Genomic DNA, 15860 nt, shown 5'->3' on the forward strand with positions numbered 1-15860 from the left:
ACTGAGGCCTCCTAACTCCTAGCTCATTAGTTTTTCTATCATTTCTGAGTGTCCTCTAGGAACTCAGAAAGCACTAAGTCCAACCCTGATTTTTCATGTTTTTTCCCCACTACACAGGCAACACATGTTTTTTTGTAAAAAAAAAATGTTGAATAATACCAAAAAGGCTAAAGTTCCTCTTTCTACTTCACTTTCACTTATCCAATTCTACCTCCCTGGGGTAATCTGCTAACATTGGTGGACATTCTTTCAGAGTTTTATGTATATACATATTTTGTGTATATACATACTGTTTTTCTTTATATATGATACATGTGTTTTCTAAAGTAAATGTGATCTTATTACACCTATAGTTCTGTAACTTAGTTTTTTTGCTTAATGTTTAAAATCTCTTCTTATGTCAATGCATTTATATCTGTCTTCTCTTTTAACTGCTTTAGAGAAATTTTAAGTGATTTTAGGTGAATCTGTCTACAGGTTATTTACACAAGAAAATAAAATTTTGAAGGTTTATTGACCTACCCTGCCTGTGTAGCGGTTGATTTTAAGGGATGAGAGAACCAATGCATAAAGAAAAAAAAGAGAGATCGATCCAGGGCTTGTGGATCTGTTAAAAAAAACATTTGGTTTTTATCTATTCAAACAGTATTATATTCGAAATATTGTTTTATAACCTGCTGTTTTCACTAGTTATTAATTCAATTTCCCAAACCAGGTGGCACTCAGCAGAAAAGAGGCTACATCGGTGTCCGACAGCCGGGTTTGGGTCCCAGCGAGGAGGCGAGGCGGATGCCCCCGAACTCCAGCGGCCGCTCGGCGGGGCCGGCGGCGGGCGTGGAGGCTGCGCCCTCCCCGGGGCCGGAGGAGCGCGGGGCCGCGCTCAACAGGGGCGCGCGGCTGCGCCTCCAGCACGTGCAGGCCCTGCTGGTCAAGCGCTCCCACCGCGCCCTCCGGAGCCGCAAGGACTTCCTGGCTCAGGTGTGGCCGGTCTCCTGTGCTCTCGGGGCCCTTCCCGGCTCTGCTGGGAGTTGTCACACACGTGGGTGTAAAGGCAGCCACCAGCACCCTCCTTCCTTCTTACCAAACCTTGATTCCTGGTAACACAGAGCTTCTTTGTAGGTATTAGACCTTGCATATCAGAGAAAACAGAATAATAGTGAATTCGTCAATATTGTTGCTTTCCTTCTTACATTATAGCCTTACATACCAAGGTTGTCTTCCTTTTCTTTCCGTGTTTTTTATTCAGAAGATGAAACTCTGGTTCAGAGAGCAGGGAGTAAGGTGACCTGTTCTTGAACTGCCCTTTCATCTCTGGTTACACACTGGCCTGCGTTCAGGTTCTGCAGTGGTTACCAGAACATTCTGTGTTCTTCTGCACCTTTTGCCTTCATGCACACTATTTCCCCACCTGTAAAGAGCGGACCCTTCTACACCAGGGCCCATTTGTGAGGGGGCCGGATAAATGTGTGTGTGTGAGAGAGAGAGAGAGGGAGAGGGAGAGAGAGATGGAGAAAGAAAGAGAAAGAGAGAGGGATCTCACACATCACAGCCTACGGTTCCCTGTTTATTTTCCTACAGATTGTCCTCCCAGCCACTTTTGTGTTTTGGGCTCTGATGCTTTCCATCATCGTCCCTCCTTTTGGTGAATATCCCGCTCTGACCCTTCACCCCTGGATGTACGGGCAGCAGTATACCTTCTTCAGGTACGCAGGCTCAGAGTTGACCCCAGAGGTCATCCTCCACCTCCGTGGGCTGTGGGCTCCTGGGCCCTGTGCCGCTTGGCTGGGAATGCCTGGGAAAGAGAGGAAGGAAAGAGGAAGGAAAGGTAGGTGAGTGGATCGACGCGCCATCTTTCTGAGGCACAGATGTGAATTGCCATTGGATCACTGGGCATATTTCTGGCAGCTGGCTATTCCCAGGAGAGACATAACCATTCTGAGGCTGCTGAGCAAATGCTAGTCAACTTGCATATTGGCTGCTTTTCTCCTCTGTCCCACTCACATGTCCTTTGAGCAGGCCTTTTTATTCTGTCTAGCATGGACGAGCCGGGCAGCTCACAGCTTGCAACCCTTGCAGATGTCCTCTTGAACAAGCCGGGCTTTGGCAACCCCTGCCTGAAGGAAGAGTGGCTTCCGTAAGTCCCTGTGCACTCCTGTCCTGACACCAGTGGCTCCCCAGACCCCAACGGCAGGACCCCAGAGTGGCAGGGTTGGGGACCCCATCACCGTCCTGCTCTGGATCACACTAATCACTTCCATGTTTCTGACCAGCACTTGCCCAGCCTCTCCTTTAGCCCTTGTGGTGTAAGCACATTTGTCACCTCCTAGGGAGCCCCTGCATGATTGGCCTGCGCTATGTTTCTGTGTTTCTCAATATGGAAAGTTCTATATTGTGTTGATATATGCTTCTGCATTAACTCATTTGAAAGGATTCTGAACAGAGGACAGAGATAGATGGGCGGATGTGTTCTGTATAATTGAGCCTACAATGGCATTAAGTTCATATGTGCCCAATGCTCAATTATTATAAGTATACATAATTTTAAAATACTACTTTCAGACTCCTCTTTTACTTGGTCTGTTCTCAACAGCTAGAGGCACCAGGAGAAAAGCAGGAGAGGAAATAGTCCACAAACTAGTTCCCTGTCTCCCATCCCCTCGCCTCGTCTGTCAACAAAATCCTGGTCATGATTTTTCTTGAACAGAAAGAACCTCCAAGTTTATAAGAAGAAAGTACACAGGTCTGATGAGAGGGAGGAAAGGCTAAGAAGGAGAGGATTGCGCGCTATTGCTCATTTCTACAGTTTTTAAAAATCAACTTTGGGACTGATGGTGAAAATATTTTTTTTGTCCTCCATTAGGGAGTATCCCTGTGGCAATTCAACTGCCTGGAAGACACCCTCTGTGTCCCCGAACGTCACCCAGCTGTTCCAGAAGCAGAAGTGGACGCCGGGGAACCCCTCGCCTTCCTGCCAGTGCAGCTCGAGAGAGAAGCTCACCATGCTCCCCGAGTGCCCGGAGGGTGCAGGGGGGCTCCCTCCCCCGCAGGTGCCTCGGACCCCCCCCCCCCCCCGAAACCATTCAAGCCCTGAATCTGCCCAGCCAGCAGGGATGTGGGGAGATAATTGACACCTCCTGCATCTCTAGCCAACTAACCTTTCAAATGAACAGTTGATTGAGGGACTGAACTGGGCTCCCTGGGATCCTCTCAGAGGGAAGATCCCCGGAGGCCCTGGAGGAAGCCGCTGGCCCAAAACTTCATTTTCCATCAAACAGTTCCTATCCAATTTAGTAAGAAAATTATTTGCAGCCTTTAAAATTTTATATAAATAACACATGTTCATTATAGAAAATTTAGAAAACACAGCTAAATCAGAAGGAAAAATTCATTCTAGTGCTTGAAGATTACTACCAATAGCATTTGGTTTTTACCTACTCAAACAGTATTATATTCGAAGCACTGCTTTGTAACCTGCTGTTTTCACTTAATAACACATCATGAGCATTCTTTCATGGTAATAAGTATATATCTACATCATCATTTTTAATGCCTGCATACCATTCGGATGGATTTACTTTAGTTAACTAATCTCCCATTGCTGTACATTTAGATTTTCAATTTCTCAGCATTATAAACAATGCTATGATGTACACCCAGACACACAGATCTTTACACTCTTATTAATAGACTTTGTTAAGAAGCTTGCCATATGCTCCATATATAACATTCACACACATACACAGCCAGCAGCCTATCTTTTGCAGGGATAGCAACAATCTTGTTTCTAGAAGTATCCTTTCTTGGGAGTTGATAATGGGCCTACCAGATGACTAGAACAGAGCTAGCTGGCCTTCCCTAGTGCTTTGCCAGTGAAAGTGAATGACTGGTCCCAACAGGAAGTGTGGCACAGCGGGAAGAGCATGGGCATTTGAGTCAGGCAAGCATGCGTTGATTATCTGGCCTCTCTGAGCCTTAATTTCTTCACTTGTACATTGGGTGTAACTATTTCATAGCATTATTATGAGGATTCAATGAAATCAGGTGGGTAAAGAAACTCGTATTATGTATTATAGTATTAGATTCAACTCAAGTGATGACAAACCCCAAACCAACATTGGATAAAACAAAGACACACTTTTATTTCTCTCCCATACGAAGGTTTATGTGGGGGTCCGTGGTGGCTACTTTGTTGCTCCTCCATGCTAAGTAGGCCTCGACTGCATTGGCCAAAATGGCAGCATCTACTTTCCAGGCAGCAGAATGTAAGAAGAGTTAAAGAGCAAGAAAGAGCAAGGTGTGCAGATGTGCTGTCTTTTAAGGAAGGTTTCCAGAAGCTACCACATAGCATTTCCACTTATATAGCACTGGGCAGAACCTAGCTCCAAGGGAGACTGGGAACTACCATCTTTATTCTGGGTGCTTGCACCCAACAAAAAACCCCATTACTATGGCAGAAGGGAAGAGCAGATGATGGGAACAACTAAAATTTGCCATAGCAACCATCACAGTTGCTGGCTTATAAATGATTCTATGTTTGTGAGTCTCCAGTGCTTCTCATTTTTATATTCTAAAAGCATATACTTTTATATTTCTCGAGGAACAGTTCTCTTTGAATCACAACTCAGCCCTCGCAGCCTCATAGGGATCCTGAAAAAAGAACTCAATGACCTAGTCCAATTCTCTATAGCCCAGGAAGCTTTGCTTCTGTTTGGCTTACAGTCGAGTGCAGCCCTGGGGCTGCTTCTATTCAGCTACATCAACTACCCTTGAGGCCCTGCCACCAGGCACTCAATTCTTGGCTAGGAAAAGGGGGGAAGCCAAACCTAGCTACATGGTGATTCATTTCCTAAATGAATCATGATTCACAGGCTGCCTGCCTAGTGTAGAAATTATTTTCAATAATGTTAGTCCTTGGTGCCTGGGAAAATATTTAACAGTCCACTATAGCTAAAGTCCTGGAAAAAGCCAACCAGTTCCTATTATTTTCTTTCCCTCATGTGTTTGGAGCCACCTGACTGTCACACATCTGCACGGGAGTGACTCCATCACGCATGCACGGGCACACACTCTTAGTCACCCTTGATCCCACTCACTCCAACACTCTCTCCCAGTCAGTCTGGAATAAGCCTGGAGGACAAGGGCTTGATTCAGAGGTGGCAAATTTTCCTCATCTGGAACGTGAAGGAGGGAGGTGCAGTGGTTTCTAGGGTGCCTTCCTGCTCCAATATTCTTTGAACTATGATGGATTCTGGGGTGGAAGTTCTCCATCCCTGATTTCTAGTAGATATGGAAGTACCTTATTTGACAGAATTTTTAGAAAACAAGTGATCATAAACTGTCCCAGCATCGGCACCTGGTCAAGCCTGGATTCTACTAGGAGGGCTTGGCAGTCCCCTGGATGCCACTTGCAGCTTGAGCAGCAGGGTGATGGAGGGAAGAGAGTGAGGTCTACAGAGACGGACAGATGTGGGTCCAAATCCTAGGTCACCCACCTACAAGCTCTGTAGCCCAGTGCAGGGTTGTTAAGTTTTCTGAACATCAGCTCCTCTGTCTGTAAAATTAAAATAATAATGCCTCTTTCAAAAGGGCTTTAGGAGTAAATGAGATAATTTATGTAGAGCATTTAACGCAATACCTTGCACATAGTAAGCTTTCAGTGAATGCTAATACTCCTTCTAGTATAAGGGAAAGGAACAAGGTGAAGAAAGTGAACGCAAGAGGGGAAGTAAAATGGGAAATGGGAAGGGCTTATAGAAAGGGTATAAACATTTTTTAAAGAGGTGATGATGATGGTGGTTTAATATGAAATATAAGCTGGCTAATACCAGAAACTAAACAAACCTATATATTCTCAAATTTAAAGTAATATTGCCACCTGGTGGCCAAACTCATGCACCTTAGACTTCTCCAAAGTCTTTTGATGTCCTAGATGTATTTTGAAAGTGTTTGGTAAATTCTTCCATTCCTGTCACAAATATTTATTGTGTGCTAACCATATACCAGGTACTATTCTGGGTGCTGGGGACACAACAGCCAACAAGCCAGGAAAGGTGCTTTCCTGGAGTTTTTTATTATACATGGGGTGCAGTTAAAAACAAGAAAACAGAAACATAGAAATCGATTTCTACTGGAGATGAGTGCTGTGGAGATAATAAGATGGGCATCCTATGATAGGGAGTGACTGGAACTAGAAAATGGCTTTTGGAGGAGTCAAGCTTCGGCTGAAGGTTGAATGATAAGGAGCTGGCCAGGTAAGTTCTCTGGCTACAGCATTGCAGGCAGAGCGAGCAGCAGGTGCTAAGCAAAGAGGGGAATGAGAGGTGCCCACCCGAGAAACGGCACGAATGGCTGGGGAGGGTGGAGAATGAAGGGAGAAGGGTAGCACGTGAGCAGGAGGCAGGGCTAGATCACACGCCCCCATAGGCTTGTGTGGGTTGATCTTAGGGTCCATTGGAGTGTTTTCAGTAAGGTGCCTAGGGTGTTCTGCTTTGCACTTTTAAAGCTCTTTCTGGCTTCTGGGTGGAGAAAGGAATCTGGAGGACCAAGAGTGGAATCAAGAGGCCAGTGTGGAAGTTTCTGTAGTAGTCTAGGCTAGGGTGGTAGTAATGGAGATGGACAGAGGCAGATGGATTGGAGATTTATTCTGGAACGAGAGCCACCCTATCTTATTGATGGACTGGAGAAAACAGATCAAAGATGATTCTACATCATCAACTTTTCAAGCAACTGGGTCCTTAAGTGAATTTTTAAAAATTTTGTAACTTGTCTTAATATTTTTTATTAGAATAGTTGTAGGTTTTCAGAAAAATCATGCCGAAAGCACAGAGTTCTTCAACTACATGATACATGTGGTTCTTCCTCTTATTACCATTTTGCATTAGTATGGCAACTTTGTTGCAACTAATGAAATTATGCTAGTATAATTAAATTTTTAACTATAGTCCATAGTTTATATCAGGGTTTGCTCTTTGTGTTGTACAGTTCTATGGAATTTTTTTAAAAGTCTGGTAACATGTATACAACCTGTAATTTCCCATTTTAACCACCTTCAATAATACAATTCAGGGCTATTAATTACATTCACAATGTTCTGTAACCATCACTGTCCATAAATACCTTTTGGAGAACAAGCAGTTTCTCAAGTTGTATGGCTTCAAGTTCCAAAGTAATTACCATGGATGTCTTATTGCCTCAGAGACTACAACGCAGCACAGAAATTCTCCAAGACCTTACGAACAGGAATATCTCCGACTTCTTGGTAAAAACGTATCCTGCTCTTATAAGAAGCAGGTAAGAAGAAAGCCTTTTATACATTTCCTCCTGCCTCCTTGCAGAAAACATTGAGTAGGGATAGAAGATAATTTACTTTTATAATTTATCTGTGGCTAGGGAAGTGGACTATGTTTCATGGTGGTGTTTTTTTTTAAATTTGACAACCATATTCAAAGAAAAAACAATTAAAAGTCATACACAAGTAAAATGCAACTTAAAATTAATTTTTGTTTGTTGTTTAAGGCAAGTCGTCTTACCATTTTAACCCACACACATAAAGGAAAAACAGAGCACATAGAATTTATTCAATAATGCTGTTTCCTATTTAATTAATTAAGAAAGAGAGACATAGTTTGGAGGGAGAGGGGAAATGGTAGAGGAGGAAGAGAGAATCAAGAGGGATAAGTAGGAAACAGTAAGGAGAAAGTAAAAAATAAAAATTAGACAGGGAACAAGATAGGAGAGAGGCAGTGAGATCGATCGGTCAGCCAGTTTAACCACACCGATCTCATTTGAACTGTAAATTCAAAAGGACGGCCATCACTGTCCTTTAAAATGCCGTGAGCTCTTCAGCAAGTGTCTGCTAGCCCCAAGTCTCCAGCTGTTCTTATCAAGCCCCATCCCTGAATAGAGCAGTGTTTGCAGTCCCTATCACAGAAAGCAGCTTGACAAGAGCAAGCTTCCAAGACTGTCCCCACATGTCCCCGTCCCCACATGTCCCGGGGCTTGAAAATAAGACAGATTGACTAATTTTAGCAGTATTTTCAGTTGCTTTCCCTATCAGAGCTCTGAGCAAGGGCTAAACTGACTCAATGAACTAGAATACACTGCAGACGGTGAAAGCAGCTGCTGAGACGGCAGTGCCAAGCCAGCAGTTAGCAAAATGAAGAACACCAAGCATAAAATAAAAGCAGAGCGCACTGGGTTTATTCAAGAGTGCAGCAAGGGAGCGACCACCGTCCCAAACTCTGTTCTCAGCAGCGAGTCTATGATACCTAATTTTGGTTGATGGCAGTGATTGTTGGTGGGCTTTAACTCTGAGGTCTAGAGTTGGTGGTGTCTTCTCGTTTCCTACTTTGTCATTTTATCCCTGAATGGCTGGAAGTCAGTCTCTTTAACTTTGGGCTGTGGAGTAAACCAGAACTTCCCCCAAGTAAGCGGGTTATAGTTAGCACCTCATTTGTGCAGGGGGGAAGAAGGGAAGGCTGCAGCCTTCATCCATATAGACATAGTCATTGCCATTTCGGGGTCCAGATCAGGCACACTGGTCTACCATGCGACCTGATGAGGGGGCCGTATCAGAAAACCCAGCATGCGGGGTGTGAGTTGGAGAGCCAACGGTAGAAAACATCTAGTCCTTTCTCTGCATGTGTATTCAGGCTCAGCACTGGGCTGGGGGGCTTCCACGTTGCTTGTATATCAGCAAAGGCAAAATCACCACTGAAGATTGAGACGCCCCTCAGTGAGTCATTTAGGAAGGAAAGTTAACTCTACTCCTGTACTTGTATTCATAGTATGATTTTATTTTGCCTTTCAGCTTAAAGAGCAAATTCTGGGTCAATGAACAGAGGTAAGAAATTATTTTTATAAGAAATAAAAATCTCAGATTGATCCATTTTAGTTAAATCCAAATAAATAAGCCATGCCTCAAGACCAAATGATGGGCTGTTCCATATACACTCAAAGATTCACAAGACATACCCTGTAGGAGTGTGGATAGGGACACCCTGGACTCAGAAAACATTCAGTCATAACCATAAATGGGAGGTGGAATTCCCTGAAGAGGATTTGCAGAGCATTCTCACCTAAAGGAAGATTTTAAAGCCTCCAAGCGTATTCAATTTAGAATGCTCCAATGAGGGACCCCCTAACCTAAGCCCTAGGCACTCCTTGGCCCATTCCTTCTAAGTCTAAGAGAGGAGAATCTGGCCCAACCCCAAAACCATCCCCTTCCTGGAGGCTCAAGTTGTTCCAGAGGGTTGGAGACTCCTCAAAGGGTATTCTAGGAGTGCCCCAGCCTCCCAGGCCCCCTTTGGAACTGGGCCTCTAAAACAGATGCAGAGTTGATGTTGACGTGATTTCCTGGGTAGACTCTAGACCATAACAGACTTCTTCCGGTGAAATCCAGCTTTTAAAATTATCCCCAGGAGGGAACTGTGGAGCCTCAGCTAAAGCAGAAAGTAGGGAGGGGGGATGATAAAATTTGAGGTCCTGAGAAGTCAAGAGCCCCTCTGCTTTGCCTAATCAGTTAATTAATTTCGTCCATTTGAGGAGTTTGCCTTTTATCCCAGCATTGAAGGATTTTGAAGCCAGAGAGTGATCTGCGTTTTAGCAAGATCGCTTTAGATTTCCAGATCAGGGTGGAACATCTATTAGAGAGAGAGACCCAAGGCAAAGATCCCAGTTAAGAAGCTCAGTGAAAGTCAAGACAGCAGACGTGGAGGGCCTGCGCAGGGGTGGGGTTGAAAGGCACTGAGAGATAAGGTTGGTCCTCATCAATGTGAAGGAGAGTCAGATGATGCCAGAAGTGCCTGCAGAAAAGGAATCATTGGTTGGGGTGGGGTAGGTGGTCATGGAAGACCTCAAAGAGAAGATGACCTATGAAAGATGAGGTGCTGTTGGCCAGATGCTCAGAAAGGGTAAGGCACCCAGGGAAGCTACTAGCTCTGCAAAGGCAGAGAGACTAGGAGATGACATGGACCATTTGAAACTCTGGCAGGGATTTGATAGGGCCAGGAAAGGCGTGAGGAGGGATGAAGCTGGAGAGGAGGACAGAGACCAGACTCATAGGACCTTGTCTGCCAAGATGTGGAGTCTGGACCTCATCCTGGAGGCAACAGGGAAGAAATTAAGGCTGTTTTGTAAAGTGGGACAATGTCACTGGCTAGTCCAGACAATTTCCCCAAAAGTATGTGGTTCCCTATGGTACCAGAGCTACTGGGAGGCATGGAGCATCACAGACACGGTTCTTGCCACGGATCTGAGGATTTCTTGTTTCCTTTTCAGGTATGGAGGAATTTCCATTGGAGGAAAGCTTCCAGTTCTCTCCATCACTGGGGAAGCACTTCTTGGTTTTTTAAGTGACCTTGGCCAGTTAATGAATGTGAGTGGGGTAAGTAAACAGCCTGGAGATTTGGATAGGAATTTTGACTTGCTCAATTATCATGAAAGATAAATTATCATGAGCGATACAGAAAAAAAAAACAACAAAATGCCCTCTTGATTGTTTATTATGGTTTTCTAGGGTCCTATCACCAAAGAGGCCTCTAAAGAAATGTCTGATTTCCTTAAACATCTAGAAACTGAAGACAACATTAAGGTACTTGACCTTCATAATCTGCCCTCGAGCTAAAAATCACATGAGCTGGTTATTTTATTTTTATTTCCCAGCTTAATTAACTCCCATCCCTCCTCTTGTTGAAATCGGGAGAGGAATGTCTCCTAGCTGCCAAACCCTTCCTCCTCCTCACATTCTTTTTCCTGCTGCTCATTTTTTCTCTCAGCTGCTGTTATTAGTGCTGCATCTCGGATGTCGCATCCTCGCCCAGTCTAACAAAGCCAACTTTTCCTAGGTGTGGTTTAACAACAAAGGCTGGCATGCCATGGTCAGCTTTCTCAACGTGGCCCACAATGCCATCCTACGAGCCAGCCTGCAGCAGGACAAGAACCCTGAGGAGTTTGGCATCACCGTCATAAGTCAACCCCTGAACCTAACCAAAGAACAGCTCTCAGAGATTACAGTGTAAGATGCCTCGACCCCCCCATACCTCACAGCTTTCTTGCCTTACTCCATTCTTTCAGTACCCCGAGAGTACTTTCACTAACATGAGGTGCTGGGCTCAATGGGATTGTTTCCTAGTCAGGCACACATGAACATAAGACTTTCAAATACTTCGTGTGACTGTGCCTTGGCCATTCTTTCTCCCTCATATTTATTTGGGAAATAAGCTTATATTTAGCTCCATTCCCTTTTGGCTCCTGATAACACATTGTTCCTGGAGCTTACACAAATATTCTTCTTGCCAATATGTGAAATAACTGCCTGGGAACTGCGGAAGTTCTGTAAATCTCTCATCTCCCCAGTTGTAATTACCTTAGATTCTGATAATTTCCCTCACACAGTCAGGCTTTGGAGATGCCTCACCGATCCTTGCTTTCCTCAAGGTTAGGCTTTTACTGCACAGCCTCAGGCAGTGAATCCATTAATTGCTGCATTTTTTCGTATGTTTGATGTACTCGAGGTCTGTGTGAAGGAGGGGTTGGCCTGAATGCCTTTTAGTGCAGACTTCTTCTGGAAGGTTGTTAGGGACCTCGCCTTACTATTCCCCATATTCTCCAAGTGCTGTTGAACATACCAAGTGTCGTCCATTGAAATTGGACCCTGCTGCCTTGATGCCTTCCTCTGAACAGCCCCTGTTGCCCACCCACCCCACCACCCCCAGCCCTAGACTGGGGAAGAACAGTCCATCCTAGGGTAATCCTGACTCAGCCCAAATTTTTAAACCTCATGCCAAGACAATTTGGGAAATGTGAGATGTATTTAGTCTTTTCATGATTATAAAATAGTATATCGTCATTAAATAAAATTTATAAAACTGGTAGAGCCTTTAGGAACTTATATATAACACTACACAGTTTTGGGTATTTCTTCTAAACACTTCTGTGAGTTTTCATTCAGTCATTTGCTCTTTGCTTACACATGTGTGTGTATCATGCTTTTTATAGTTTTACCAGGACAGGTACCGGCACATAGGGGGCCTTTCTGCTGAAGCAGAAGGTGCTCCTTTCTGCAGGTGGGTGCTGCACCCCAGCTGGTGCATGGCTTGTATGCAGAGTCCAGGCTGGATTTCAGCCCCCACTTGGCCCCTTAGCCAAGCACCCTCTATTTAATCCAGGGAAGTCTGAAAAAGTCAAGTTCCTGTAAAACCTGCTTTTTCTCTTTTCATTTAAATTTACATTTTGAACATTTCTCCATGTTATGATGTATTTCTTGAAAACATGATTTAGTAGGATACTTTATTTCATTTAAGAAAAGAAATATATTTCAGAGGCCATATGGCTGTCTACATACAAAATGCTAGAGAATCTATAGATAAATAATTATACTTAATAAGAGCATTGTAGTAGATAATTATGATCAATATAAGAATATTTTTCTATATACCATCAATAAATAATTAGAAAAATGTAATAAAAAGAAAGGCTGTCTAGAAATATTAACATGAACCAGAAAGGCAATTCATAAATATCCACTTAACCTTGACCCAGATTGAGTAATACAATTTAGTAGAATGACATGCTCAGAGCTGGAAGCTCATTACCTGGAATCTCTAAAGTCAGGTCAATGTTCAACTCCTGCTCCTCCTCCTTCATACCTCTCTCTGTGTCTTCTGGTTTGGCTGCAGGCTGACCACCTCAGTGGATGCTGTGGTTGCCATCTGTGTGATTTTAGCCATGTCCTTCATCCCGGCCAGCTTTGTCCTTTATTTGATCCAGGAGAGGGTGAACAAAGCCAAGCACCTGCAGTTTGTTAGCGGAGTGAGCCCCACCACCTACTGGCTGACCAACTTCTTCTGGGACATTGTAAGTGTCAGTTCATGGCGCCTCCCTCACCTCCATGGGCCCAAGGCGGGCATTCCCATGAGAACTGCTAGGGCTGATGGGAGGTTCTTGTGCAAGAGCCTCGTGTGACTGCTAGCCCTGAACATCTTCTTAGAAAGACACAGGACCAGTAGCCCAAAGCTGGGGAGGGATGCATGGTGTGGCTTACCACCTGCTCAGTGGGGCACTCAGTGTCCTGCTCCAAGGGGACTTCAGACCCCTGAATAATCACTGCACTATGGGGCACGAGACTGGCCTTCCTTGGAATAGCTTGGAGCTGAGGGGTAATCCCAAGGGTCCTTCACTCCCAGCTCCTAAAGTCCTGCCCCACCCATGAAAGGGTGAAGGTGGGAGTCCCCCAGTGGTAAGGTTACAGATCAATGTGGGACACCCAGGTACATTTGAATTTTCAGATAAACAATAAATAATTTTTTAGTATACATATGTCCCACCCCATATATTGCATGGGACATACTTATACTAAAGAAGTATCTGGGGGAAGTGGACTTGGTCCAGTGGATAGGGCGTCTGCTTACCACATGGGAGGTCCGCGGTTCAAACCCCGGGCTTCCCTGACCCATGTGGAGCTGGCCCATGTGCAGTGCTGACGCGTTCAAGGAGTGCCCTGCCACGCAGGGGTGTCCCCTGCGTAGGGTAGCCTGACGCGCAAGGAGTGCGCCCTGTAAGGAGAGACGCCCAGTGCGAAAGAAAGTGTAGCCTGCCCAAGAATGGCACTGCACACACGGAGAACTGACACAGCAAGATGACGCAACAAAAAGAAACACAGATTCCCGGTGCCACTGATAAGGATAGAAGTGGTCACAGAAGAACACAAAGCGAATGGACACAGAGAGCAAAAAACAACTGGAGGGGAGGGAAGGGGGAGAAATTTAAAAAAAAAGAAGTGTCTGCTTATCTGAAATTCAAATATGACAGGGCATCCTCTATTTTTTTTTACCTTTTAAAATTTTTTATTAGAGAACTTGTAAGCTTACCAAAACATCATGCAGAATTCCTACATATTCCACCTCAAACAGTTTTCCCTATTATTAACATTTTACATTAGTGTGGTACCTTGGTTATTATTATTGTAGTTATACTATTATTATTATTGTAGTTACACTATTAATTATGGTCCATAGTTTACTACAGGGTTCATTGCTGCACGTTCTTCTGTGTCTGCTTGTCTCCCTTTGTTGCGTCATCCTGCTGCTCTAGCTCTCCATGAACCCAGGGCCTCCCATATGGTAGACGGGGCCCAATCGGTTGAGCCACAGCCGCTTCCCAAGCCCCATGATTTTTAATGTGAAAGGAGCTAGGCTCACCTGAACTGAAAAGCTACTTGTTAAGGTGCTGGGTTTTTTGTTTTGTTTTGTTTTTGCATTTTTAAAAAGACTAGGCATAGAATTTGCATTTGGGGTGACCCAAGAGTGTGACTGGCTACAAACAGGGCTCTCTAAGCCTCAGGACAGAAATGTGGCTGGAAGGAGACCATGGGGTTCTGAGTGGAACATACTATTAGGAAAGCGGCTGCTTGGTAGCCCGCGAAGGCTCAGCCGACTTGTAGGTACTGTGCTGGCAGGCTCCCCGGTACTCTGGAATTTTAAAGCTGGGCTGAAATCTGAACTCCAGGATCTATAGTGCTGGAGCTTAGTGGCAAAAAGACAGCACACCCCTGGAGGCCATTGTTCAATGAATGAATGAACACTGATGATTTATATCATTCACTCAGCACACATACAATATTTTAAATTCTTCTATCTTTATATGTCATCGTATTTCTTTGTTTTGAATTCTGAAACAATCACAAATTTACAGAACTCAACAGAATGAAAAAAGAATGAAGAGCACTTTGGTCTGATCTGCTGTGCGGTCCTCTCTTATTGGCCGCCAGAGACTTTTTTCCCCCTGATTTGTTTGCAAGTTACCCGCCTGCCCCAAGACGCTCCTCCACCTCCAGCACTCAAAGGTGTACTTCCTTCAAATAAGGACACATCCATTCATCCACAAAACAACCACCAACATCAGGAGATAACACTGACACATTACCACCATCTAATCCTCAGACCCCACTCGAGCTTCAGCAGTTACCCCAAGAATGTCTTTTATAGAAAAAAGATGTAGCTCAAAATCCCACCTTGCATTTAGTTGTCCTTTCTCTTCAGTCTCCTTCAGCCTGGAACAGTTCCTTACTCTTTCCTTGATACTCACGTCTTAGATCCTTTTGAAGATATAGGCCAGTTATGTTGCAGAAGGTCCCTCAATGTAGTTTGTCTCATGTTTCCTTGTTTATTAGACTCAGGTTATACATCTTTGGGTGGGATGCTGTGTCCTCATTGCATCCTGCGGGTAGCTTATGATTTCAATTTGTCCTCTTACTGAGGATGACCACTTAGGTCACTTGATTAAGATGGTGTCTGCCGGGCTTCACTTGTAAAGTTACTCTTTTTCCTTTATAATTAATAAGTATTGGGGGGAGAGGTACTCTGATACTATGTAAATATCCTGTGCATTATCAAAATTTCCATTTACTGATTATTTATATCTGTATGAACTCCTGGCTTCTAACTTATTCAGTGGGGCACAATGTAATATCATTGTTTGTTTTGATGCTTGGATTGTCCCATTAGGCCAGAGGGAGCCCCTTCAAGCTGGCTTCTGTCTCCTCTTGACTAGTGCCCCCTTCTTTCTTGAGCACACCCCATGTTTTCTGGCACAGCGAGATGATCCAGGCTCATGCTGCATCTCCCCTCACCTCAATTCTGCCATCAACCATCTCTCCAAGGAGCCCTGGTTCCTTCTTTTTTTTTTTTTTTTTTTTTTAGAGTTCAATTTTTTTTAAATTTTTTTTTAATTACATTAAAAAAAATATATGAGGTCCCATTCAACCCCACCACCCCCACCCCCCACTCCCCCCACAGCAACACTCTCTCCCATCATCGTGATACATCCATTGCACCTGGTAAGTTCATCTCTGAGCATCACTG

At 44.3% G+C, this 15860-nt stretch overlaps 1 protein-coding gene across 1 annotated transcript in view; it reads left to right on the plus strand.

Annotated features, from left to right (window-relative positions):
• The window catches only part of ABCA4 (ATP binding cassette subfamily A member 4), a 110561-nt gene that overhangs the window by 65294 nt on the left and 29407 nt on the right, over positions 1-15860 (plus strand). Inside the window, exons 22-31 of the mRNA XM_058302953.2 lie at positions 716-978; positions 1579-1703; positions 2036-2134; positions 2861-3047; positions 7196-7290; positions 8810-8842; positions 10279-10384; positions 10517-10591; positions 10845-11014; positions 12678-12855. Coding sequence (XP_058158936.1) covers positions 716-978; positions 1579-1703; positions 2036-2134; positions 2861-3047; positions 7196-7290; positions 8810-8842; positions 10279-10384; positions 10517-10591; positions 10845-11014; positions 12678-12855 — 1331 coding nt within the window. The remainder of the gene's footprint in view (positions 1-715; positions 979-1578; positions 1704-2035; positions 2135-2860; positions 3048-7195; positions 7291-8809; positions 8843-10278; positions 10385-10516; positions 10592-10844; positions 11015-12677; positions 12856-15860) is intronic.

Source organism: Dasypus novemcinctus, chromosome 9 (assembly GCF_030445035.2).
Source record: "Dasypus novemcinctus isolate mDasNov1 chromosome 9, mDasNov1.1.hap2, whole genome shotgun sequence".
NCBI lineage: Eukaryota > Metazoa > Chordata > Mammalia > Cingulata > Dasypodidae > Dasypus > Dasypus novemcinctus.